At 45.9% G+C, this 26,500-nt stretch overlaps 3 protein-coding genes across 6 annotated transcripts; all 3 read left to right on the top strand.

The window, feature by feature from the left end:
* Positions 1 to 1,267: 1,267 nt before the first annotated feature.
* On the top strand, positions 1,268 to 8,172 carry LOC138783906 (zinc finger BED domain-containing protein 6-like). Of its 2 annotated transcripts, none has more exons than XM_069959217.1 (2): positions 1,268 to 1,356; positions 3,575 to 8,172. In XM_069959217.1, the coding sequence occupies exon 2, from the start codon at positions 3,659 to 3,661 to the stop codon at positions 6,866 to 6,868; it is 3,210 nt and encodes a 1,069-aa protein (XP_069815318.1). In that variant the 5' UTR covers positions 1,268 to 1,356; positions 3,575 to 3,658; the 3' UTR covers positions 6,869 to 8,172. The 2 variants fall into 2 exon arrangements, with proteins under 2 accessions (XP_069815318.1, XP_069815317.1); XM_069959216.1 differs by having other exon boundaries at positions 1,273 to 1,356; positions 3,519 to 8,172.
* LOC138783908 (leucine-rich repeat-containing protein 61-like) lies at positions 1,277 to 15,811 on the top strand. 3 transcript variants are annotated; one of them, XM_069959220.1, is made up of 2 exons: positions 1,277 to 1,356; positions 14,454 to 15,811. In XM_069959220.1, exon 2 carries the CDS (start codon positions 14,588 to 14,590, stop codon positions 15,368 to 15,370), a length of 783 nt encoding a protein of 260 aa, XP_069815321.1. In that variant the 5' UTR covers positions 1,277 to 1,356; positions 14,454 to 14,587; the 3' UTR covers positions 15,371 to 15,811. The 3 variants fall into 3 exon arrangements, with proteins under 3 accessions (XP_069815321.1, XP_069815322.1, XP_069815323.1); XM_069959221.1 differs by lacking the exon at positions 1,277 to 1,356 and adding an exon at positions 10,946 to 12,190; XM_069959222.1 differs by lacking the exon at positions 1,277 to 1,356 and adding an exon at positions 12,928 to 12,979.
* A 5,715-nt stretch (positions 15,812 to 21,526) lies between these two features.
* Positions 21,527 to 25,527, top strand: LOC138783907 (uncharacterized). The gene is made up of 2 exons (XM_069959219.1): positions 21,527 to 21,622; positions 23,088 to 25,527. The coding sequence occupies exons 1-2, from the start codon at positions 21,598 to 21,600 to the stop codon at positions 24,623 to 24,625; spliced, it is 1,563 nt and encodes a 520-aa protein (XP_069815320.1). The 5' UTR covers positions 21,527 to 21,597; the 3' UTR covers positions 24,626 to 25,527.
* The last annotated feature ends 973 nt before the right edge of the window (positions 25,528 to 26,500 follow it).

Genomic DNA, 26,500 nt, shown 5'->3' with positions numbered 1-26,500 from the left:
GGGTTGGGGGTCACAGTGCACAGTGTGATGTGGGGTTGGGGGTCACAGTGCACAGTGTGATGCGGGGTTGGGGGTCACAGTGCACAGTGTGATGCGGGGTTGGGGGTCACAGTGCACAGTGTGATGCGGGGTTGGGGGTCACAGTGCACAGTGTGATGCGGGGTTGGGGGTCACAGTGCACAGTGTGATGCGGGGTTGGGGGTCACAGTGCACAGTGTGATGCGGGGTTGGGGGTCACAGTGCACAGTGTGATGCGGGGTTGGGGGTCACAGTGCACAGTGTGATGCGGGGTTGGGGGTCACAGTGCACAGTGTGATGCGGGGTTGGGGGTCACAGTGCACAGTGTGATGCGGGGTTGGGGGTCACAGTGCACAGTGTGATGCGGGGTTGGGGGTCACAGTGCACAGTGTGATGCGGGGTTGGGGGTCACAGTGCACAGTGTGATGCGGGGTTGGGGGTCACAGTGCACAGTGTGATGCGGGGTTGGGGGTCACAGTGCACAGTGTGATGCGGGGTTGGGGGTCACAGTGCACAGTGTGATGCGGGGTTGGGGGTCACAGTGCACAGTGTGATGCGGGGTTGGGGGTCACAGTGCACAGTGTGATGCGGGGTTGGGGGTCACAGTGCACAGTGTGATGCGGGGTTGGGGGTCACAGTGCACAGTGTGATGCGGGGTTGGGGGTCACAGTGGACAGTGTGATGCGGGGTTGGGGGTCACAGTGGACAGTGTGATGCGGGGTTGGGGGTCACAGTGCACAGTGTGATGCGGGGTTGGGGGTCACAGTGCACAGTGTGATGCGGGGTTGGGGGTCACAGTGCACAGTGTGATGCGGGGTTGGGGGTCACAGTGCACAGTGTGATGCGGGGTTGGGGGTCACAGTGCACAGTGTGATGCGGGGTTGGGGGGCACTGTGCACAGTGTGATGCGGGGTTGGGGGGCACTGTGCACAGTGTGATGCGGGGTTGGGGGGCACTGTGCACAGTGTGATGCGGGGTTGGGGGGCACTGTGCACAGTGTGATGCGGGGTTGGGGGGCACTGTGCACAGTGTGATGCGGGGTTGGGGGGGCACTGTGCACAGTGTGATGTGGGGTCGCAGTGTGATCCCACCCCTTCTGGGAATTCTCGAATATTCGAATGTGTAAGAAGGATTTTGTTATTTTCAGGGCTTGAGGAAGATGCCGGCGTCGAAACCAGTTGCCGTTTAAAAGTCCAGCGAGTAATCGGTCTGCTCTGCGGTTTCTCCCGAGACGAAGGTTCCTGTTTCTCCGTGCAATGATTTGCGGTCGCTGCTGACATCACTTTGGAGCGTGTGCACACCTGGTCTGGCTGCAGATTCTATATGATAATTCAGCAGGTTAGTTTGACTTTTATCATGTTTTGTGCATTCTCCTTTGTTTCGGCAATACTGCACTCAGCATCTCACCGGGTTCTATACAGATCTATATACAATACACCTTATGGGATTAGATACTCAGATAGTCAACAGATAATACCACACTTGATGAACTTAGATACACCAGCTCAGCAGACGGTATCACATTTGATAGGATTAGATTCCTATGACCGACAGCAGAAGGAGGCAGTGCTGTGTACTATCTATAGGGGGAGCACAGTGCTGTGTATTATCTATAGGGGGAGCACAGTGCTGTGTATTATCTATAGGGGGAGCACAGTGCTGTGTATTATCTATAGGGGGAGCACAGTGCTGTGTATTATCTATAGGGGGAGCACAGTGCTGTGTATTATCTATAGGGGGAGCACAGTGCTGTGTATTATCTATAGGGGGAGCACTGTGCTGTGTATTATCTGTAGGGGGAGCACTGTGCTGTGTATTATCTGTAGGGCCTATCCTGCAGGGGTCACTCAGCACCATTAGGACGTTCCATCAATATCAGATCTAACCCTTTCATGTGTGATACTGTCTTCTAAGATGATGTATCTAATCCCATAATGTGTGATACTGTTTGCTGAGCTGATGTATTCAATTCCATCAAGTGTGATACTGTCTGCTGAGCTGGTGTAGCTTATCATATTGCATGTTAGGGTACAAACCCACTTGACGTATTTGCTGCGTGAATCAGTCTTAAAAATAAGCAGGCAAAACGCAGGTTGGCTTTATACAATTGTTCTGCGTTAAAATACGCAATTGCGTATTTATGAAGCGTGAAGCTACATGCGTTTTTCACACAGGTTGTTAACAACTGATGCTTTGCTAACAACAAGCTTCACGTTTCAAAAATACGCAATTGCGAATTTTAACGCAGAACAATCGTATAAAGCCAACCTGCGTTTTGCCTGCTTATTTTTAAGACTGATTCACGCAGCAAATACGTCAAGTGGGTTTGTACCCTTACTGTTTGTTAAAGGTGTTGGCCACTTTATAGTAAAATAAATCAGTGTATAGTATTAGTAACTGTACTCTGTATATACTGTCAGCAGCTCCCTGTGTACCTCATAGAGCTAAAATCAGACTCCCCTCCTCCAGGCTGTGCTGTCCTGCTCTGTGGCGTGACATGAAGGAGCATGTGACCATGCCCCGCCCCCAGTGTCCACCATAGGAATATACAGGCTCAGTAGTGGACACTTGGGGCGGGGCATGGTCACATGCTCCTTCATGTTCGCCATCTATGAATTTTATTATAAGTTGGCCAACTCCTTTATGCTGATGTCTCAAATTTTGTCATAATCTGCTGAATCTGTATCTTAGACTTTCATCTGCCAAGACAAAGCACGTAAAGGCCCTTTTACATGTGTTGATTATCGCAACAAGCGTTACTAGGAATGCTCAATTAGCCAATAATCTGCCCATATAAAAGTGCCAGCGATCAGCCCAAGAGCGGGAAAATGCCCTCTCGCCAGCTGATTGGATCTTTTGACTAGTGGTAAAATTTATCACTATCGGCCGCACGTCATGTAGCCAATAACGATGAAAGTTCAGCAGTGGCAGTGTGAATGATGCAGTGATTGTACCTTTTAAAAGGCACTGAAAACGAGCGCCAATTGGCCAATGTTTGGGGCCGCGGGCAACCAAGGGTCTTTCAGTGTTAGGGTGCGTGCACACTATGGAATCTGCAAGTATGATCCTCATCTGATTCCGTCGCTCGTACCCGCACGCAGCGGCGTGCATCTCCGCCCATGCCATAGACACTATTCTATGCACAGGCAGATTCTGCATTCCGCCAAATTCCGTAGCGTGCACGCACCCTTAAAGGATATTAGGTAAAGCATCCTTGAGGACACCATCTCACATGACATTCTTGCATATCAGCAGGCAATATAGAAGCTTAGATACAAATAGTATCACAATTGATAGATACACCAGCTCATTGCTAATCGAGCCAAGAAACAGTATCGCACATGAGTCTGGGAAAGATAAGCTTGGCAAGCAGTATCATACATCTTAGATACACATGCAAACCCTTTCATGATAGGCTTAGATTTATTGGCTCAGTAGACTGTATCACACACGAGTCGTAGATTCATTAGCTGATCACTGGCATGTTTCCTATTTTCCAGAAACTCCTCAGACCTCAGGTGTAGTCATGTGACCCATTACTGCTCTCCGTCCTCAGGAGAAGACATCTCCACCACCCCAGGTGCTCCTGGACGCATCTAGACGACTGAAGTAGCCGAGGTCTTGGAGAATTGTCTTCAGCATGGAATCCAGAAGGAGCAAGGATCAGAATGCGGAGCACACCCGGATCACCCCTGAGATGCTGAAGTCCAGGACCGGGGAGATTGACCTGGAGTCCATCCTGTCCCTCAAACTGCGGGGTGTTGGTCTGCAGGAGCTGGGCTGTATAGGAGAATGTCTGAACCTGGAGAGGTTAGATCTGTCCAACAACCACATCACCCACCTGGACCCACTCTCCTCCCTCAAGCAGATGGTGGCTCTAAATCTTTCTTGCAACTGGATCTCTTCCTTGGAGCCCCTGGCCTCCTGCGACAACCTGCAGACCCTCAACGTGGCTGGGAACCTGTTGTGCAGTATTGAGAACCTACAGTGTCTGAAGGGGCTCCGGAGACTGGAGAGCATTCGCCTGCGAGACCCCGTGAGTAACCTGAGCAACCCCCTGTGTGCCAACGGGTCTTACCGACACGCTGTGCTGGACGCCATCCCTAGTCTTCAAGTCATCGATGGTGAGACAGTGACCGGCTCCGGGAGTGACCTATACCAAGTCTGTAATGACGTTGATAACTCCTTAACGAAGTGCAATGGTAGCGGGGCTGTGGAGGTTTCCGGGGCTGTCATACCAAGTGGTCCCGCAACTGTTCCCCGGAGCACCCCTTCACGGCAAGCTCCAGTGCAGAGGGGTAGGTCTTCGTTGGTCTGGCATTTTTTTGAGGAAAGTGCAAATGATAAGCGGATTGTGTTTTGCAGCCTGTGCGGTGCCAAGATAAGCAGAGGAGTCACCACTACCAGCCTGACCACCACCAGCATGCTCCGGCACATGTCATCTAAGCACCCGACTAGATGGAATGAAGGCCGTGCTCTGCAATCAGCACCTGCAGGTGACACCACGGCCTCTTTCCCTGTGTTAGGTGCTGGCACTGCTGTTCATTCCCCAGCCCAGGATGCAGGCATGTTCGCCTCCAACCCTTCACCTGCCCCAGACGCAGGCCTTGCATGCGCCCCTTTGCCTGCAGGGTCATCCACCATGTCCTCAAATGTGTCCCTGCGCAGTGTTCAGCTGTCTGTACCCCAGGTCTTTGAGCGCAAGCGCAAATACGCAGCCACCCACCCACATGCGCAAGTGCTTAACGTGAAGATTGCAAAGCTCTTAACCCAGGAGATGTTGCCCTATGGACTTGTGGAAACTGAGGCATTCCGCAGTCTCATGGAAACAGCTGTCCCTCGGTACTCTGTGCCCAGCCGTCACTATTTTTCCCGCTGCGCCATCCCCGCCTTACACCAAAACGTGACACATAACATCACCCGTGCCCTGACCAACGCGGTTACTGGGAAGGTTCACTTAACCACGGACACTTGGACAAGTGGTCAGAGACGCTACATTTCCCTGACGGCACACTGGGTTAACATTGTGGAGGATGGGACTGAGTCGTACCCTGGGTCGCCACACATACTACCGACACCGAGGACTGCAGGCCCTACCTCTGTCAGGGCTTCCCCCACCTATTATGCAACCTCTAGTAACCCTTCTTCCTCCACCTCCGAATTAACATCTGGTAGCACGCCGCCATCAGTCGGTAGCTGGAAGCGCTGCAGCACTGCTGTGGGGAAGCATCAACAGGCTGTGCTGAAACTGCTCAACTTAGGAGACAAAAACTACACTGCCGCAGAGCTGTTGACTGATGTAACAAAGCAGACCAATCTGTGGCTCTCACCGATGAACCTACAACCAGGCATGGTCGTGTCTGATAATGGTCGTAAGCTCGTAGCGGCTCTGCAGCTCGGCAAACTCCCGCATGTGCCATGCCTGGCCCACGTGTTTAACTTGGTGGTTCAGCGGTTTCTGAAAACCTACCCTGATTTGCCAGAGTTGCTTGTGAAGGTACGCCGCGTGTGCGCTCATTTGCGGAAGTCAACCACAAATGGTGCCATCTTCAAGACACTGCAGCAGCGCTTGCATTTGCCTGCTCACCGACTGTTGTGTGACATGACCACATGCTGGAACTCAACATTCCACGTGTTGACCAGGGTTTGCGAGCAGAAGACCGCAATATTGGAATACCAGCTGCAACATGCCCGTCGTGTTGCTAGTCAGCTGCCACACTTCAGTAATGAGGAGTGGACATGGATGGCTAACATCTGTGAGGTGTTACGCAATTTTGAGGAGTCAACCCAGATGGTGAGTGGCGATGCCGCTATTATCAGCGTAACCATACCACTGCTGTGTTTGCTGAAACGCTCGCTGCTGAACATTAAGGCCGATGCTTTGCATGGGAAAAAGGAGGTGGAGGAAGATGGTACACCGATTGATAGCCAGAACACCCTCATTTCCATTTCTCAGCACGTATTGGATGAGGAGGAAGAGGATGATGAGGAGGAGGAGCGGGAGACCATTGCGTTCACTGCAGAGGATAGTAGCCATGGTAGTTGTATTCCATCTTTTCAGCGCGGATGGCCTGAAGAGGAGGAGGAGGGGGAGAAGATGGAAAGTCCTTCTCCTAGTGAGGACAGCGAAGTCTTGCCTGTTCGGAGTCTGGCGCACATGGCTGACTTCATGTTAGACTGCCTTTCCCGTGATCCTCGTTTTATACGCATTTTGGCCAACACAGATTACTGGCTGTTTACCCTTCTTGACCCCCGTTATAAGGAGAACTTCACCTCTCTCATTCCTGAAGAGGAGAGAAGTACTCGAGTCATGCAATATCACCAGGCCCTGGTGGAAAAATTGATACAATACTTCCCATCAGACAACGATAGCAGCAGAGGACTTAGTTGCGTTGGTCAACGAAGAAGGGATATGAGGGGAACAGGCAGCATGTCCAACACAGGCAGGGGAGTACTCTCCAAGGTCTGGGACATGTTTATGACATCCCCCCAGGAGTATTCCACCATTGCGCAGCCTAGGATTACAAGGAGGGAAAAGTTCTGGAAGATGGTGATGGAGTATGTAGCCGACCATACCATCGTCCTCCGTGATCCCTCTGCGCCCTTCAACTATTGGGTGTCTAAGCTGGACACGTGGCATGAACTGGCTCTGTATGCCTTGGAGGTGCTGGCCTGCCCTGCAGCTAGCGTGTTGTCAGAGAGGGTGTTTAACACTGCTGGGGGGATCATCACTGAAAAGCGTACCCACCTGGCACCTGAGAATGACGACAGGTTGATGCTTATCAAAATGAATAAAGCCTGGATTTCTCCCGACTTCACTTCTCCACTGGTGGAAAGCAGTGTACCATAAAGTCCCATGCAAGTTGTGTTTGCAAGCTGTAACTGGATAACCATCTTCCTCCTCCTCTTCTTCTTCAACTAGCATATAAGTGTGCTAAAAAGTTAATTTTTCAGAGGATCACCACCAGGCTTTCACTCACAATTATAGGGAGGGTCACCACAAGGCCCTTGCCCCTTCCTTTTTACAGTGTGTATGCATGAGGACCTCCTTTATGTGTAATAAAGGGTGCATGGGATTCCCTCTCTCCTTTTTATTTTTTGGAAGCTCTTGCACTTGGTGCATTGGCTTGATGAGTCTATGAGTCCATCGTCCAAAATGTCTGTACATACCCTTACCAATGGGCGTAGTTTGATTTCACCTTCGCCTACGGCAAATATAGATGAAGAGTGCTAAGATAAAAGACGGGCCTGCTTTTAAAGGGTGTAGAAATTGTGCTCCCCCCCCCCCCCATTTATGTAAATGTACTGAGAAGAGTGTTTTTTCACATTTGTTTCACTTTATCTTGAGCTGGGTGTGCATTATTGTCCGTATGTAAAAGTGGCGTAATACGGCAACCTAAGAGTCTTAAATGTATCCACGCATGTTCCCATTCCATTTCTTTGTTTCCATCACCTTTTGATGTTTTCTGAAATGCTTAAGTCCCCCCGTGACTTTAATGGGGTTCACTACTCGAGTTGAGAACTGGAACATTGAAAAATACTTGACTCGAGTAACATGACCTTTTTGTGCTCGCTCAACTCGAGCACTGAACTTATTATTATATAAAGGATGAGTACTGAGCACCCTGTGTAAATACTATTACTGTGTATAAATGAGAAAAATATAAACTAGAACTTTCTTCTTCTTTTTTTTTTTTTTTTCTTTTGTAAACTTATTTTTATTGAAAAATTTTCGTGTACATGCCATAAAACAATAAAAGATGAACATATCACAAGTTGTGACTCTCAATCACTCATGTACAGTACATTTTCTGAAGCAAGTGTCCCCCTCCCTCCTGACCCTGCTCACAGAAGTGACGTTTCTTCTGGTCAGTCTGGTAGACATAATGCCACATCGCCCTCCTGGTATCCCAAGGTATTTTTGAAGGTCCTTACTACTGTATGGATCTCGGATAGACCCAGGAAGGTGGTGATAAACCTCTTCCATTTTTAGAAAATAAAAATGGGGCTTTCCTTTTTTTTTTTTTCCCCTTCTTCTCTAGAAGGTTCTGTAATGATCTGATTTTCCTGACAAGTAAGGAAATATACACTCACTGGCCACTTTATTAGGTACACCTGTCCAACTGCACGTTACCACTTAATTTCTAATCAGCCAATCACATGGCGGCAACTCAGTGCATTTAGGCATGTAGACATGGTCAAGACAATCTCCTGCAGTTCAAACCGAGCATCAGTATGGGGAAGAAAGGGGATTTGAGTGCCTTTGAACGTGGCATGGTTGTTGGTGCCAGAAGGGCTGGTCTGAGTATTTCAGAAACTGCTGATCTACTGGGATTTTCATGCACAACCATCTCTAGGGTTTACAGAGAATGGTCCAAAAAAGAAAAAACATCCAGTGAGCGGCAGTTCTGTGGGCGGAAATGCCCTGTTGATGCCAGAGGTCAGAGCAGAATGGGGAGACTGGTTCGAGCTGATAGAAAGGCAACAGTGACTCAAATAGCCAACTGTTACAACCAGGGTAGGCAGAAGAGCATCTCTGAACGCACAGTACCTCCAACTTTGAGGCAGATGGGCTACAGCAGCAGAAGACCACACCGGGTGCCACTCCTTTCAGCTAAGAACAGGAAACTGAGGCTACAATTTGCACAAGCTCATCGATATTGAACAGTAGAAGATTGGAAAAACGTTGCCTGGTCTGATGAGTCTCGATTTCTGCTGCAACATTCGGATGGTAGGGTCAGAATTTGGCGTCAACAACATGGATCCATCCTGCCTTGTATCAACGGTTCAGGCTGGTGGTGGTGGTGTCATGGTGTGGGGAATATTTTCTTGGCACTCTTTGGGCCCCTTGGTACCAATTGAGCATGGTTGTAACGCCACAGCCTACCTGAGTATTGTTGCTGACCATGTCCATCCCTTTATGACCACAATGTACCCAACATCTGATGGCTACTCTCAGCAGGATAATGCGCCATGTCATAAAGCTAGAATCATCTCAGACTGGTTTCTTGAACATGACAATGAGTTCACTGTACTCAAATGGCCTCCACAGTCACCAGACCTCAATCCAATAGAGCATCTTTGGGATGTGGTGGAACGGGAGATTCGTGGATGTGCAGCCGACAAATCTGCGGCAACTGTGTGATGCTATCATGTCAATATGGAGCAAAATCTCTGAGGAAGCTTCCAGCACCTTGTTGAATCTATGCCACAAAGAATTGAGGCAGTTCTGAAGGCAAAAGGGGGTCCAACCCGTTACTAGCATGGTGTGCCTAATAAAGTGGCCGGTGAGTGTATATAGGGAAATGAAAGAACTCACAACCCTTCCTATTTTAATTCTTAGGGTGGGTTCATACTGAGGAATTCTCGCAGATAATGTCAGCAGAATTCTGCTGTCTGTCCGTGCGCCTTTCCGCCGGCTCCATAGACACCATTCTATGGGCTGGCGTATTCCGCTATCCTTTGAAAGAAGTAACATGTCACTTCTGACATTGTTGTGAGTGTTGCTGTAAGGCTGGATGAGACACATCCCTGGTTGGGTCTCACATCCCAGCATAGAATGGTAGACTCACATAATGTTGCTTAATCCTTCTGCGCTACCAAATCTGGGACCTTGACAATCCCCAGATTTTTTTTTTTTCTGGAACGATCCTCCAGGTCTTGCACTTTCTCCTTCAATTTGAGGGTCTCTGTGGACAATTCTCGCAGTGTAGAAGAGGAGGAATCCATGCCTCCCTCCAGTGTAAATATTAAGAACTCTGCTTCTTCTATATAGCGGCCATGTTGGTTTACTTCAACCTGCAGTTGTTGAGGATGAGACCATATTAACTAACGTTTCTTGTATAACGGGTAATAACCTTTTGGCTGTCTTGATAGCCAGATCAGGACTGCTTGGTGGCCTACGACCTCATAGTCTATTTGTGAACTTTTTTTTAAATGTTTCATGTCAGGTCTGCAGACATAGGTCCAGTAGTCACTTCTCAGAGAAGGCTCTATGGCAAAACTTGATGTTCAACAAGAAAATCTTATATAGGAGTATAAATATGAGGCATAGAAGAGACGACCAAAAGGAGAATGTGAAGGCCGAGATTGAGAAGCTGAGAAATGATGGGCTGATCCTGAGGGCAACTGATCACACAAAGCAGTAAACGTCCATGAGGTCTCTGGAAAAATGTGATGAATTGCTCGTTGATTCTGAGGAGCGCAAGAAGAGGCAGGGTTCATGACAGGACTGAGATTCTGGAAAAAGCCATTACACAGATTAAAATAAGATAGAACCTGAGGACAACCCAAAGGACCCAAACGTTGCTGATACTTTTTTTGTCCGTTAAAAAGAAACCGATCCGTTAAACGTATGCTAAAAACGCAGTGTGAACCCAGCCTGATAGTAAAACACTTTATCTCTGAAATCCACTCATCAGCCTGTTGCTGTTTAGCTGACTGCCGCTCCTCCTCAGGTGCTGGGAAAAGGACTGGATCCAGCTTTTCCCAGCACCCATTGAGGAGGAGTAGGGAGTTATAAGGCAGCCGGCTGATGAGTGGATTTCAGAGTTAGGGGCCTACTCCGCGGAGCAATAATTGGCCAGATTATCGCTCTGTGGAATAGAGACAACATTCAGCCGATGATCGTTTAGGTTGAAACCCAAAATCATCGGGCACCGACCGTGTATTGCTGCGTGGAATAGCGATGCACGGTCAGTGCCCTATGATTTCAAAAGCACCATACATTACCTACAAATGTTGCAGGGCTTCTCCTGCGCTCCTTGTTCCTCCTGGTCCCACCTGCACCAGCAGCTTCGGACTAGCCTTAACTGACAGACCGCTCAACCAATCACTGGCCAGGACCACCGCGGCCAGTGATTGGCTGAGCAGTCTGTCAGCTCTGAATCTGCTGCTGCGCGCGGGAACAGGAGCAAGAAGGCGCGCAGGAGAAGCCCTGTAACATGTATAGGTATGTTTGGTGTTTAAAACAAGTGCTGCAAGGACATTGGTAACGATGCCCCTGCAGCCCTCGCTAAACAATTATCCGGACGTGGAATAGGCCCAGTAAACGATCGCTGATCTAGCAGATCGGCGCTCGTTTACATTATTGATCGGGCCCCTATCGACCCGTGGACTAGGACCCTTAGTTATTGCTGTAAATTCGCTCCTCTCCAACTACCATTTGGAAATTTACTTCCACAACACATCAGGTCTATTTGATTAAATGAAACTCCTCCTAATGTGATCGCTGTTTCTTTGCTGGAAATTTCTGTCTTCTCTCACTTTTTTTTATGTCTTTACACTCTCTGCTGGGGAGTAAAGAGTTAATATCACAGTGGAGGAATGTACCTTTTTGCCTAGCTATGGGGGGAGAAACTGCAGTCAAGATGGACTGTACCATGACAACCACCATCACAGCCAGTAGAGGGGAGCGCACTACAGAATGGCTCAGGAATAACACCATTAAAGCCAACAGTGAGGAGAGGAAACAGTTACTGCCAAGGCCCATACCATTACACTCAACAGTGGGGGTGTACAAAAAGCTGTTGTATCAGATGTAGCTATCCGATGGATAAGTAATATAATGTATGTACACAGTGACCACCACCAGCAGAATAGTGAGTGCAGCTCTGGAGTGTAATACAGGATGTAACTCAGGATCAGTAATGTATGTACACAGTGACCCCACCAGCAGAATAGTGAGTGCAGCTCTGGAGTATAATACACCATGTAACTCAGGATCAGTAATGTAATGTATGTACACAGTGATCCCACCAGCAGAATAGTGAGTGCAGCTCTGGAGTATAATACACCATGTAACTCAGGATCAGTAATGTAATGTATGTACACAGTGATCCCACCAGCAGAATAGTGAGTGCAGCTCTGGAGTATAATACACCATGTAACTCAGGATCAGTAATGTAATGTATGTACACAGTGACCCCACCAGCAGAATAGTGAGTGCAGCTCTGGAGTATAATACAGGATGTAATTGAGGATTACAACTAGTATACAGGACAGAATACTATTAGGGTGTCTATGCAGTCCTCTGTCCCTTTAAATGTGGAAAGCATTGTGTTACCATGGAGACAGTGTTCCAGTTACAGGCTTGGCCACGCCCCTGCAGGGAGACACAGTGACAGCCTCAGCTACTTCTGGGGAGATACTGGAGCCTCTGTGTGATTGACAGGTGGGTGTCATTAACCCCTTCTCTTCCAGGTGTGTAAGATATTATTTGCACTGCTCTCTGGGTAATGACAGGTGTGGGAATTGTTCAGACCTGCAGCACAGACAGCAAGAGCCCAGTGCAAAATGTATAGCAAGCAGCGGAAAGTATCAAACATCATAGGCTTAGATACAACATCTCAGCAGACAGTATCAAACAGGATAAGCTTGGATACAGCAGGCCTGCAGTATCACACATGACTGTATTATATAAACTTCCTTAGTAACTCAGCGGACAGTAACACACTATAGTACTAGATAAAAGGACTCCGCAGAGAGTATCACACATTCTAGGATTAGATACAGTGACAATCTCACATATGATAAGATTAAATTCAGGTGCTCAATAGTATTTCAGATGATAATCTTTTGATATTAGCTCATCAGATGGTATCCAACATGTCAGGATTGGATACAGAGTCTCAGTATCACACATAATAGAAATGCAGTATCACACATGATAGGATTAGCTACATTGGCAGTATGAAACATGAAAAGCTTAGATACAGTGGCTATTTACACAGTATCACACATAGATTTAGATACAGTGGCACTGCAGACGGTATCGCACGTGCAGCATCTCAGGAGACAGTATCACACATGACAGGCTTAGATACACGCTCAGTTGTGATGTATGGGAGGTGATGTGCTGGGCTGCTCTCACATGGTGGTGGTGGGGGGAGCGGGGGAGGGTCTTACATGATGCTGGATGATGCAGGCAACACGCAGCCTCCGCTCCATCATCCTCTACACAGTGAGTATCTTATATAGGGGGCAAAGTGCTGGGTATTGTATATAGGGGGCATAGGTCTGTGTATTATCTATAGGGGGCACAGGGCTGGGTATTATCTATAGGGGGCACAGGGCTGGGTATTATCTATACGTGAGCACAGGGCTGGGTATTATATATAGGGGGCACAGGGCTGGGTATTATCTATAGGTGAGCACAGGGCTGGGTATTATATATAGGGGGCACAGGGCTGGGTATTATATATAGGGGGCACAGGGCTGGGTATTATATATAGGGGGCACAGGGCTGGGTATTATATATAGGTGAGCACAGGGCTGGGTATTATATATAGGGGGCACAGGGCTGGGTATTTATAGGTGAGCACAGGGCTGGGTATTATCTATAGGTGAGCACAGGGCTGGGTATTATATATAGGGGGCATAGGTCTGTGTATTATCTATAGGGGGCACAGGGCTGGGTATTATCTATAGGGGGCACAGGGCTGGGTATTATATATAGGGGGCACAGGGCTGGGTATTATATATAGGGGGCACAGTGCTGTGTATTATATATAGGGGGGTCTGCATGTCCGCAGCTCATCCGTATACCCGCTGTGTATGGTGTGATACAGGCAGCAGACATGTGATCACATGTCGCCTGTATCCCTGTGTATGGATGAGATACACACAGCCCCGGATGTATCCCTATATCCAGGCCTGGAGCATCTGACATCCTGTGTGTTCTATAAAAATGGAAGCAGCTACTACAAAACCCCTGTAGCCTATCCTACAGGTGTCACTCAGCGTCATCAGGACATTGCATCAATATCATATCGTGTGTGATACTGTCTGCTGAGCTGATGTATCCAATCCCATTCCATTATGTGTGATTCTGTCTCCTGAGCTGATGTATCCAATCCTCTCATGTGTGATACTGCCTGCTAAGTCAATATGTAGCTTAGCCTATCATGTGTGAGCTGGCGTATCTAGTCATTACACATGTTACTGTTTGTTGAGCTGATGTATCTAAGCCTGTCATGTGATACTGTCTGCAGATGTGTTTAGTCCTATCATGTTTGATGGCGTATGCTGAGCTACGCATGTACACTTATCATATGTTATACTATGTCAGGCATCATGTATTTAAGCTTCTCATGATTAATTGTCTGCAGAACAGCTTTACCTAACCAAACAGTTGGTATCACATAAAAGGCTTAGATACACATGTAGGGATTAGATATATCTCACATAATATTCTAAGACATGAGCAGACAATATAAAAGCTTAGATACAAAGCTCATCAGATAGTATCACACTTGATAGATACATCAGCTCAAGAAACATCACATTGGATTAGGTAAATCTGAGATAGACACTACAAATACTATTATGCAAACCCTATCATACATGAAAGGCTTAGATACATTGGCTCGGTAGACTGTATCACACAAGAGGCTTAGCTACATTAGCTGATCACTGGCTTGTTTTGTATTTTCCAGAAACTCTTTGGACCCCAAGTGTAGTCATGTGACCCATTACTCCTCTCCGTCCTCAGGAGAAGACATCTCCACCACCCCAGGTGGAGGAATCCAGACGACTGAAGTAACCGAGGTCTTGGAGAATTGTCTTCAGCATGGAATCGAGGAGCAGCAAGGATCAGAATGCGGAGCACGCCCGGATCACCCCTGAGATGCTGAAGTCCAGGACCGGGGAGTTTGACCTGGAGTCCATCCTGTTCCTGAAGCTGCGGGGTGTTGGTCTGCAGGAGCTGGGCTGTATAGGAGAATGTCTGAACCTGGAGAGGTTAGACCTGTCCAACAACCACATCACCCACCTGGCCTCGCTCTCCTCCCTCAAGCAGATGGTGGCCCTAAATCTTTCCTGCAACCGGATCTCCTCCTTGGAGCCTCTGGCCTCCTGCGACAACCTGCAGACCCTCAACGTGGCCGGGAACCTGCTGTGCAGTATTGAGAACCTACAGTGTCTGAAGGGGCTCCGGAGACTGGAGAGCATCCGCCTACGAGACCCTGTGTATAACCTGAGCAACCCCCTGTGTGCCAACGGGTCTTACCGACACGCTGTGCTTGACACCATTCCCAGCCTTCGGGTCATCGATGGCGAGAGGGTGACCGGCTCCGGGAGTGACCTGTACCAAATCTGTAAAGACATTGATAACTCCTTAAAGAAGTTCATTGGCAGTGGGGCTGTGGAGGTCTCCGGGGCTGTCAAACCTTGGGTGGAGGAAGGGTATTGGGACCTGAAGCCCACACAGAGCGCCATCATCGACGAGACCTACAAGCAATTCAGCGATATTCTACTAGAGTGTAAGGAGCTGAGCAAGAGGGCAGACGAGACCATCGCCCAGGCTGAGCGGACGCTCAACGTACGGAACGACACTAACTCTTACGTCTTCTGACCGTACATGTTTCGTCCTTCTCCTCCTTTGGACCAGTCTTCTTGGTGACTCTTCCTCCATCCTTACTCTTCTCCACCAGTATTCCCCAATCTATGGCTCTACAACTGTTGCAAAGACTGCCAGGGCATGATGGGAGTTGTAGATTTGCAACAGCTGAGTGAGCCACAAGTTGGGGACCACTGTTGAAAACCCTCAAAGTTCTTCAGGGTTCCTCTTTGGACTTTCCACAAAACCCTTAAAGGAACAATATATTGTTGTCAACCCTTCCCTAGCCCGGAAAAGCTGATAACAATAGATTGCATTCAGCTGAACATGGGGTAGTGTTACCTTTCCACATTCTCTCCATCCGCACCGCCTGTACGTCAGTCCTCATTGTAGCATCCAGCACATTGTACATGGTCCTGTGTATGAAATACAATAAAACTATGTTTATACTCCTGAGCCATGCTGCTGTGATCTTTATATACTGCATCTATATTAGTTCACCTATAGTAAAAGAATAACCAAAAATTTACTTACCAAAATTTTAATTTCCTGGAGTCTGTAGGGAGAACAACACATGGGTTATAGCCCCCTGGGTACAATCAGAGACAGGTTAATTAGCAATAAATCAATTAAACTTGTAAGTGTTGACCCTATAAGGGTCCTTTTACACAGAGAGATCATATGACAGATTTTTGAAGCCAAAGCCAGGAAAGGATTTGAAAAGAGGAGAAATCTCAAATGTTTCCTTTCTCACCTGCTCTCTGGTTATAGTCTATTCCTGGCTTAGGCTTCAAAAATCTGTCTGATAATCTCTACGTGTAAAAGGACCCTAGAGCAGATCACCGACCAGGAACCAGTGTATCTTTCATATAGCGGTAACAAGTAATCAAGAGTGGGAAGCTTGTGCTGCCTACGGACTCCAGGAAATATAAATTTTGGTAAGTAATTTTTGGTTTTCCTGATTGTCCTACGGCAGCACAACATATAGAACCCAGTACTCTAAATGGGAAGGAAAGATGAAGCCAACTAGAGCACAGTACTGCCACAATTTGAGCCATCTATTGTGTAGCTTGTAATGTATGACAGATGTAAATCACTTCAAATCCAGGAAATCACTGAAGGGCATGAAGACGAATGTGAGGAGATCTAGAAGCTTAGTGGCCTATTACACGGGACAATTATCTTGCGAAAAATGATTCGATTTATCGTGCGTTGATTTAGATCTGAACCTAAAATTATCGTTAATCGTTCGCTGTAATTCCACATTTGTTCGCTCGAGTTCCGCAGAAGGAGTAAACGATCATAGTAACGATCACAATAACGATCATAGTAACAATCGTAACTAACGACTATCATTCTGTGTAGTATGGCGAACGATTTCCGAGTTAACGATAAACGAGTTAACGATAAACAATCCCGTATGGGCATTCCTCCTTAATAGCTGCGCCAGGTGTATCAGCAACATCACACGGCTATTGGGGAAGAAATGGGGGGATAGTTACGTCTTTGTCCAGAATCAGAACGCATCCTAAACGTGAAAACACAACCTTACCAACCCACAAAGTAAATAGCAAATAATACTGCCCACCCACTATTATCACCCATTACAGTATACAGAGATTCTCTGTGTTACCCATAGCAACCAGTCGCAGCTTAGCTTTCACTTCTTACAAATGAAAGTAAACCTGTGATTGGTTGCTATGGGCAACAAGGAGAATCTGATGTGTCTAATGCCTGATACATGATGATGTCATCCAGTGTCATACATTGGAAGAAACATCATCTGCTGAGTATAATTACTTGTAGGCCGCACACCTCCATGCAGTGGAGTCACCTCTAGCTTGGAGATTGGAGGTCAGGCGTGATGGATAATCACTGCCTGACCCCTTTGTCCTCAGAGAGGTAAGCTGCCAGAGCTGTCTAGAGAACACAGAAATGCTCAGCTGTGCACATCAGTGCTCCGCTACAATGTATGCGGCTCTCTGCTGCCAAGCTGAATGAAGAGACTTAGAGCATGTCATAGGGAAGGAGCTAGAGGTGACATCACAATGGACCACTTTGTGATGTCACGCCTAGCTTGTTTATTATGACATGCACAGGATTCCGGCCAATCATCACAGGCAGAGGTAGAAACTTGCGGGGGCTGCCATCTTGGATTTTCATCAGGAAACTATTTATTGAGCAGATGACTTTTGTAATGCACAAGAGCCACCGATTCCAAATGAACTTTTAAACACTTATCAACACTGCAGACTTATGTTGCATATGTATTTCTACTCTTTTTTTTTTTTTTTTTTTTTAAAGCTAGCTATTAAGAGCCTTCTGTATTGGATGGTGGAGGGGGACAGACATATCAATAGTGCCATAAAATGTAGCATTTGGTGAGATGATGGAAAAAATAATATTGCAACAAATTTACCAAATAGTCGGACCGAAATGATAAATATTTGGTTGAAACTTATATCACCTTACAGGTGGATTTGGTACACTATTGTACTATATATTGCAAGTTTACTCCCAAACCTACACTACCGTTCAAAAGTTTGGGGTCACCCAAACAATTTTGTGTTTTCCATGAAAAGTCACACTTCTTCACCACCATACGTTGTGAAATGAATAGAAAATAGAGCCAAGACATTGACAATGTTAGAAATAATGATTTGTATGTGAAATAACATTGTTCTTACATCACACTTTGCTTTCGTCAAAGAATCCACCTTTTGCAGCAATTCCAGCATTGCACACCTTTGGCATTCTAGCTATTAATCTGTTGGGGTAAGCTGGAGAAATTGCCCCCCACGCTTCTAGTAGCAGCTCCCACAAGTTGGATTGGTTGGATGGGCACTTCTGGCGTACCATACGGTCAAGCTCTTCCCACAACAGCTCAATGGGGTTCAGATCTGGTGACTGCGCTGGCCACTCCATTACCTATGATAGAATACCAGCTGCCGCTTCTGCTGGAAATAGTTCTTGCACAATTTGGAGGTGTTTAGGGTCATTGTCCTGTTGTAGGATGAAATTGGCTCCAATCAAGCGCTGCCCACTGGGTATGACATGGCGTTGCAGAGTGATAGCCTTCCTTATTCAGAATCCCTTTTACCCTGTACAAATCTCCCACCTTACCAGCACCAACCCCAGACCATCACATGACCTCCACCATGCTTATCAGATGGCGTCAGGCATTCTTCCAGCATCTTTTCATTTGTTCTACGTCTCACAAACGTTCTTCTTTGTGATCCAAACACCTCAAACTTGGATTCATCCGTCCACAACACTTTTTCCAGTCTTCCTCTGTCCAATGTCTGTGTTCTTTTGCCCATCTTAATCTTTTTCTTTTATTGGCCAGTCTCAGATATGGCTCTTTCTTTGTCACTCTGCCCTGAAGCCCAAAATCCGGCAGCCGCCTCTTCACTGTAGATGTTGACACTGGTGTTTTGCGGGTACTATTTAATGAAGATGCCAGTTGGGGACCTGTGAGGCGTCTGTTTCTCAAACTAGAGACTCTAATGTGCTTATCTTCTAGCTTAGTTGTGCAACGCGGCCTCCCACTTCTTTTTCTACTCTGGTTAGAGCCTGTTTGTGCTGTCCTCCGAAGGGAGTAGTACACACCGTTGTAGGAAATCTTCAATTTCTTAGCAATTTCTCGCATGGAATAGCCTTCATTTCTAAGAACAAGAATAGACTGTCGAGTTTCAGATGAAAGTTCTCTTTTTCTGGCCATTTTGAGTGTTTAATTGACCCCACAAATGTGATGCTCCAGAAACACAATCTGCTCAAAGGAAGGTCAGTTTTGTAGCTTCTGTAACGCGCTAGAGTGTTTTCGGATGTGTGAACATGATTGCACAAGGGTTTTCTAATTATCAATTAGCCTTCTAAACCAATGGGCAAACACATTGTACCATTAGAACACTGGAGTGATAGTTGCTGGAAATGGGCCTCTATGCACCTATGTAGATATTGCACCAAAAACCAGACATTTGCAGCTAGAATAGTCATTTACCACATTAGCAATGTATAGAGTGTATTTGTTTAAAGTTAGGACTAGTTTAAAGTTATCTTCATTGGAAAGTACAGTGCTTTACCTTCAAAAATAAGGACATTTCAATGTGACCCCAAACTTTTGAACGGTAGTGTATATCCTGTGTTACAAAATAATATAATCAGCCATTACAGCGATTTGTGATGCAATAATATCACTTCTAAAAATGTTCTTCTGTTAGAAAGTGAGACCTATATCCGGTCCTGTGCATTGTTCACACAACCATGTAGATGGTGACGCTTTATATTGTGTAGTCACATGAGAACTTATGGACTGTAGGAAAGTCCCCTGCATGATCTAATTGCACGATGGGAGGTATAATCACATGGACACAACATTTCCCTCTGTTGGGAGAGTCACTCTGTGAATCCCCTACCACAATAACTGGGGTCCTGCAGCTGCACAGAGACCTTTACCCCAGAGTCACTCAGGCAGTCAGAGCTTCTCATGGAAACAGCTAAGGCAGCCAGGGTCAGGGGGAGTTTAGTCTGTGCAGAATTCCCCTAAGGCTCGGAAAATGCATTCAACTCTTCTCAATGTCTTATTATCCTTTATTACTAGTGACTCTTCCTGATCCTCGCCATGATCTGATATAAAACCACAGTAATATAAGTCACCACAGGACACATGAGTCCTTATTGCTTCCAGATCAGCCATAGGATAGGGTCACACGCTGCACAATGCATTTTTTGCCCATATTAATGGATACAGGAGGAAAATATTCCAGATGCATGTTGCCACTGTAAACAATGGGATGTGTGTTTTTGCACAAGTAATTGGCGCATAATAGATGACAAAATATCTGCAGAAATATGTGGAGAATAAGGGTGGTATAACACGGAACGATTATCGTTCGAAAAATCGTTAAATCGTTCGGATTTGAACGATAATCATTTCGTGTAATAGCAGGCAATGATTAAACGACCAACGAGAAATCGTTGATCGTTTAATAGGATCCAGACCTATTTTTATCATTTGATCGTTCGCTCATCGTTCGCACATCGTTCGCACATCGTTCGGTGGAATAAAAATTCACAGCTGAAACGTACGCAATAGCGATGACTAAACGACCGCAAGAACGATCATAAATAACGATCATCGTTTCGTGTACTTGGGCGAACGATTTCGGGTCGTTTGCCTTAGCGGTCATTTAAGATCGTTTATCGTTAGTCGTCGGAAAATTGCTTGGTGTAATAGTACCCTAAGTCTTTAATCCTGCAGCAAGCTCAGATTGGTTAGATGCTCCAGGCTGGTGCTGGCTGCCTGGTGAGCTTGGTCCAACTAATTCACATGAAAGTCAATGGTCCAAAGGAAAGATGCACACGTCAGCCAACAGAGAAAAACATTTTTTCTTTCTTTTTAGGCAACGTTTTGGCAAATAAGATACCTTTATCAAGCATGGCCAATGCTATCTCTTAGTTAGGATACTTTGTCATTGTTGCCATATTTCTTACTGAAACTATAACACTTGCCTATACCAGAGGAGGCCATACTAGTTTCTTTCTATGTAGTACACCTAAACACATCTATCTGCATAACCGGAGCCAAAAGGATGTAAAAGAAGTAGTCTCCACCTTTATGTTTATCAATGATTGTGAAACATTTTCGTTTACAGTTGTTGGAAGTTCCAGGACATGTAAAATATTCAGAGACAAGGGACCGCAATGGGGTCCAGTGTGGCCCCTAAATATACAAATATGGTTATGAACCATTTTAAGGAGATGGCAATATATACATTAAGGTCTAAGGATGAATTACTTTGCTGGCGACGATATATTGATGAATTATTTGGACTGGTGAACTGACAATCAGTAGATTCACAGTTGAGTATGTCCGCCTCGCATGTATCAGTGATAAGAAGGGTTAACATGTCCGTACAGATCCCTTTTTAATCATTATCACTTTAGGAGCTAACATCCAAAAGAAAATAATCTGATGTGGATTAGAAGAGACAGCATTGAGGTGACAGCTATAAGTGTATGGCCAGGCTTAGCTTTCACAATCTGGCGGGGGAGGTATCACCATAAACAAACACGAATATTTACTCTGCAAGAACAGAAAAAAAAATCAGCAGTTTTACTTTCTGTACATCATTTTAGCAGATTATTTTTTTTCTTCAGGATGGAAAGTGAAACAAGGAGAATGTTATATAAGATGAGATCCAGATTCAGAGGAGTCAGACAGAGAAAACGAGGCAGAAAGCATGGCAGCCAGCGGGAAGCCCGAAGGTAACGCAGGACATCCCCCCCAATATAACATTATTAGCATGGGGGGGGGGGGGGGGAGAAGGTGAGGTGCAGTATATGGGGGTAGTACTGAGCATTTGTTATAGATAATACAACTAGTGTTTCCCATAGATACTATGTGAAGATAGAGGCACTTATTATAGCTATTTTTTTCTCATGTAATGTGTGCTATAGATGAGTGTGTAAGCGTCATGAGTACTGAGTGCTGCGCAAAGTATTGTATAAGTACTTCGTATTATCTAAAGAATGAGTGTGGGTACTGAGCACTGCATAAATTATTGTATAAGCACTTAGTACTATCTATAGGATGAGCACTGAACACCCTGTGATGTCATGTTTAAATATTAGTATTGTATATAGATGAGAAGAATGTAAACTTGAACATTTTTCTGAAGACATAGAGACCTTTTCACGCGATGTAGCTTCTGTTGGCCCTCCCCCATATAGTGCACTGTTATACAGCATACATATATATTGACTTATTATATAAGCGCCATTCATTGCACTAATAATACTTGCAAATAATTGTCTAAATACCAGCTATGTAGCATTCCTATTATATTATCATACACTGCCACATTAATATATTGTGCTAGTGCTAATAGTGCTAAAAACAATACCACCATACAGTGCTCAAATAATATCATAAAGTGCCTAAACAATACTGGTATATAGAGACCCTACAGTATAATAGCCCCTTATATAAAGTAATATAATACTTGCACTGTGCAATGTACTGGAATGTAATTATCATTAAAGGAGTAAAGGGGTAGTCTGGAGCTCAGACTTTTTTTCAAAAGAGGTGGAAAGGGGCCGAGACGGGACCCCGGCAGCTGAATAGCTGAGCGGGTCTTACAAGTCACGACCCGGGTCTCTGCCTAGACTAGGAAGGCAAGGGGGACCTTGAACTGGAGCAAAGAACAGTCGACCCCAGTGCTAGAGCCAGGGAGGTAGGTGTATGTTGTTCTCTTTAGCCACCTCCTCCCTGGCTCGTTTGAAAAAAAAGTCAGAGCCCGGACTTCTCCTTTAAGATGTGTGGTGATCACAAGGCTCAAGTAGCAGGCCAATGGTGGCAGGTCCTTCAGTAGGAACCATAACAGCAGGTATGGTAGTAACATTGGGCCTAGCACAGTTGTAGAAAGCCCTCAGCTATGGGGAGAAGGGCACCAAAAAGTTAGCTGATTTACTGACCACTTGAGAAAGACCTATGGGCTTCATGGTCAGTATTAGCAACAGGGGGTCTGAGCCTGTAGGTGTTGGTGCCAAAATATCATAATAATCAGTTATCACAATAACCATTAGGCCTCAAATCAATCAATTACTTTAACAAATGTAGCTTTGCCCATTGTAAATCATAAAGATTCCTAGAAAGTTGGCAATAGTAAAAATTCCAGCAATGTATGACGGACATAACTGGGGCACTCACCATCTCCTATATACCCTGCAGGTAATAATTCTCATGGGTCTCAGGTAGAAGATAATGCAAGAATTTTGTGGCTTAAACTAAACCCTGACCTGTCCAATGACAATGAATACGCCGGACCCCCGGCCATTTACAAGATGCTCTTAAACTACGATCAAAAAAGCAAGAAATGGCAGCCGAGGAATGGAGATCCAGAGAAAAATAACAAGGTCATAATGATGATCGGTGCAACCGGATCTGGCAAAACCACCATGGTCAATGCCCTGGTCAACTACATTTTTGGGATTCAGTGGAAATATAACTGCAGGATCCAACTAGTTAGAGAAGACCCAGTGATGGTCCAGGAAACCCAACAAAGATCAAAGATCATGGTTTACCAGATCAACCATCTACCAAAGTTCTGTATCCCGCACTCCTTAACCATCATTGATACTCCTGGACTTCCGGAAAGCGTAGGTGAGACTCCTCAGAGGGCAGAAGTACAGCAGATCCGGGCATTGTTTTATAACTCCACACTGGACCACATTGATGCAATCTGTTTTGTGACCCAATCATCGATGACCGGTTTATCTCCAAATCAGAAATACATGTTTGATTCCCTCTTGAAAATATTTGGTCCGAATGTAAAAGAAAATATAGTGACCTTCCTGGCTTCAGCTTTCAATGATCAACGACCGCCAGAGCTGGCGGCAATGATTAATGCCAACGTCCCATGTGCAAAAGACAAAAATGGCTGCCCCATCCACTTCACCTTCAATAATGGAGTCCTATATGCAGATAATTCCTCTGATGCCGATTTGGCTACTGAGCAGCAGTGGAGTTCAGGAATGGACGATATCAATAATTTTTTCAATTTTTTGTCCAGAACCTCAAGAAAAAATATTTATTTACAAAAGGATGAACTCATGAAGAGCAACGCCCCCGAAATCACAGTGGAAGCGCTTGTCCATAGGATCGAAGAAGTGATCTCCATGCAGCACGAGCTGGAGCAAACTGAAAGAACTCTTAGACAACACCAGGTGGAAATCGAGAAGGATGAATATTTAGAATTTGATGTCATCTCTCCGGTCAAGGAGAAGATCAGTACAGACAAGCACTGCACAAACTGCCGGGAGTGCCGCTCCACCTGTCACCAGGACTGCTTGGTGGCCTATGACCTTGTTGTCTATTTGTGTGAAGTCTTTTATTTCAATGCCTCATGTCGGGTCTGTAGGCACGGGTCCAGTAAGCACTTCTCCGAGAAGGCTCTATGGCAAAACTTGGTGGTCAACAAGAAAATCTCCTATAGGAGCATAAAGATGAAGTATAGAAGAGACGACCAAGAGGAGCTGACCTATCAAATGGTTATAGAGAGGGTGAAGGCCGAGACGGAGAAGCTGAGAAATGATGGCTGTGAGCTGATCCTGAGGGCAACAGATCACATAAAGCAGTATACCTCCATAAGGTCTCCGGAAAAATTTGTCGAACTGCTCGTTGAGTCTGAGGAGCGCACAAGAAAATGCGGGTTTCAAGAGAGAATTAAGATTCTGGAAAATGCCATAATTCAGATTAAAAGAAGATAGAACCCGAGGACAACCCAAAGGCAAGGATTGTTAAACGACCATAAGACCATCAACCCGCAAAAACCAGGTCATCTAAATATCGGGGCTTTCTAGTTTTTTTTCATACTCATTGACCATGTTTCATAATATTGGATATAGTGGTTAAATACCCGATCCTCACTTAGCTACCAGATCCTCACCCAACTACCTGATCCTTACCCAGCTACCAAATCCTCACCCGGCTACCTGATCTTCAGCCAGCTACCCAAACCTCACCCAGCTATCAGATCCTCACGCAGCTATCCCATTCTCACTCAGCTATCAGATCATCTGGGCTTTCTAGTTTTTTTCATACTCATTGACCATGTTTCATGATATTGGATATCGGTTAGCTACCTAATACTCACTCAGCTACCAGATCCTCACCCAACTACCTGATCCTTACCCAGCTACCAAATCCTCACCCTGTTACTCGATCCTTACCCAACTACAACATTCTATCCCAGTTACAAGATGTTCACTCGCCTACTAGATCCTCACCCAGCTACTGAATCCTAAACCGGCTACCAGATCCTCACCCGGCTACCAAATCCTAACCCAGCTGTAAGATGTGCACTCACCTACTAGATCCTCACCCAGCTACTAGATCCTTACTCACCTACCCAGTCCTCACCTGGCAGTGCTATTCTCACACCATTGACATTCCCATTTTGTATTAGCCATAGGATATAATAATATTACTAATATAAAGCAGGATAAAGTTACTAATGTAAGGAATAGTAATAGTATACTAGTGGGCAGGCATATATTATTGGTGGGGGGGGGGATATAGTACTGTTATATTAGTAGTAGGGTATAGTATTATTATATAGGAGGGAAGGTGCAGGAATATAATATGGGTGGGAAAATATAGTATCATTATATTGAGGGGGGGGGGCATAGTGAAGTTTATTATGCATATACAAACCATATAATGTATTCCTACATGAATTCTCATAGCAATAAAATACTGAAACAGACGTCCCATTGTGGTGCACTTTCCTGGCATTCCCCTCAGTGCCGCCAGGGGTATAGTTATAGGGGTGCAGAGCTATCACCCGGCCCACAGAGTCTGAGGCTTCTCTACCACATACATGTTCTTCGATATACTATGATTGTGCCCATACATACAGACTTTGCCCTGTCTCTTTTGTATTGTGCTATATACACAAGTGCCACATGTATTCTCACCACATCCAATCCCTGTGTGTGGAGCAGTGAAGGAACTCAAAGTAATGTCCCCAGTGGTCTACAACAACAAAGGAGTTCATAGTAATGTCCCTGGGGATCTAAAACAGTGAAGGAGCTCATAGTAATGTCCCTGGGGGTCTAGAGCAGTGAAGGATTTTTTAATAATGCCCCTGGGGGACTAGAACAGTGATGGAACGTCCCTTGGGGTCTAGAGCAATGATGAAACTCATAGTAATGTCCCTGGGGGTATAGAGCAGTGAAGGTGCTCATAGTAATGTCCTTGGGGGTCTAGAGCAATGAGGAAACTCATAGTAATGTCCCTGGGGGTCTAGAGCAGTGAGGGAGCTCATAGTAATGTCCCTGGGGGTCTAGAGCAATGAGGAAACTCATAGTAATGTCCCTGGGGGTCTAGAGCAATGAGGAAACTCATAGTAATGTCCCTGGGGGTCTAGAGCAGTGAGGGAGCTCATAGTAATGTCCCTGGGGGTCTAGAGCAATGAGGAAACTCATAGTAATGTCCCTGGGGGTCTAGAGCAGTGAGGGAGCTCATAGTAATGTCCCTGGGGGTCCAGAGCAGCGAAGGATCGTATAGTAATGTCCCTGGGAGTCTAGAGCAGTGAAGGCGCTCATAGTAATGTCCTTGGGGGTCTAGAGCAGTGAAGGTGC

The sequence above is a fragment of the Dendropsophus ebraccatus genome, chromosome 2 (assembly GCF_027789765.1).
Source record: "Dendropsophus ebraccatus isolate aDenEbr1 chromosome 2, aDenEbr1.pat, whole genome shotgun sequence".
Lineage (NCBI taxonomy): Eukaryota > Metazoa > Chordata > Amphibia > Anura > Hylidae > Dendropsophus > Dendropsophus ebraccatus.
The sequence above is the reverse complement of the archived record's forward strand: the minus strand, read 5'-3'. Positions and strand labels throughout refer to the sequence as shown.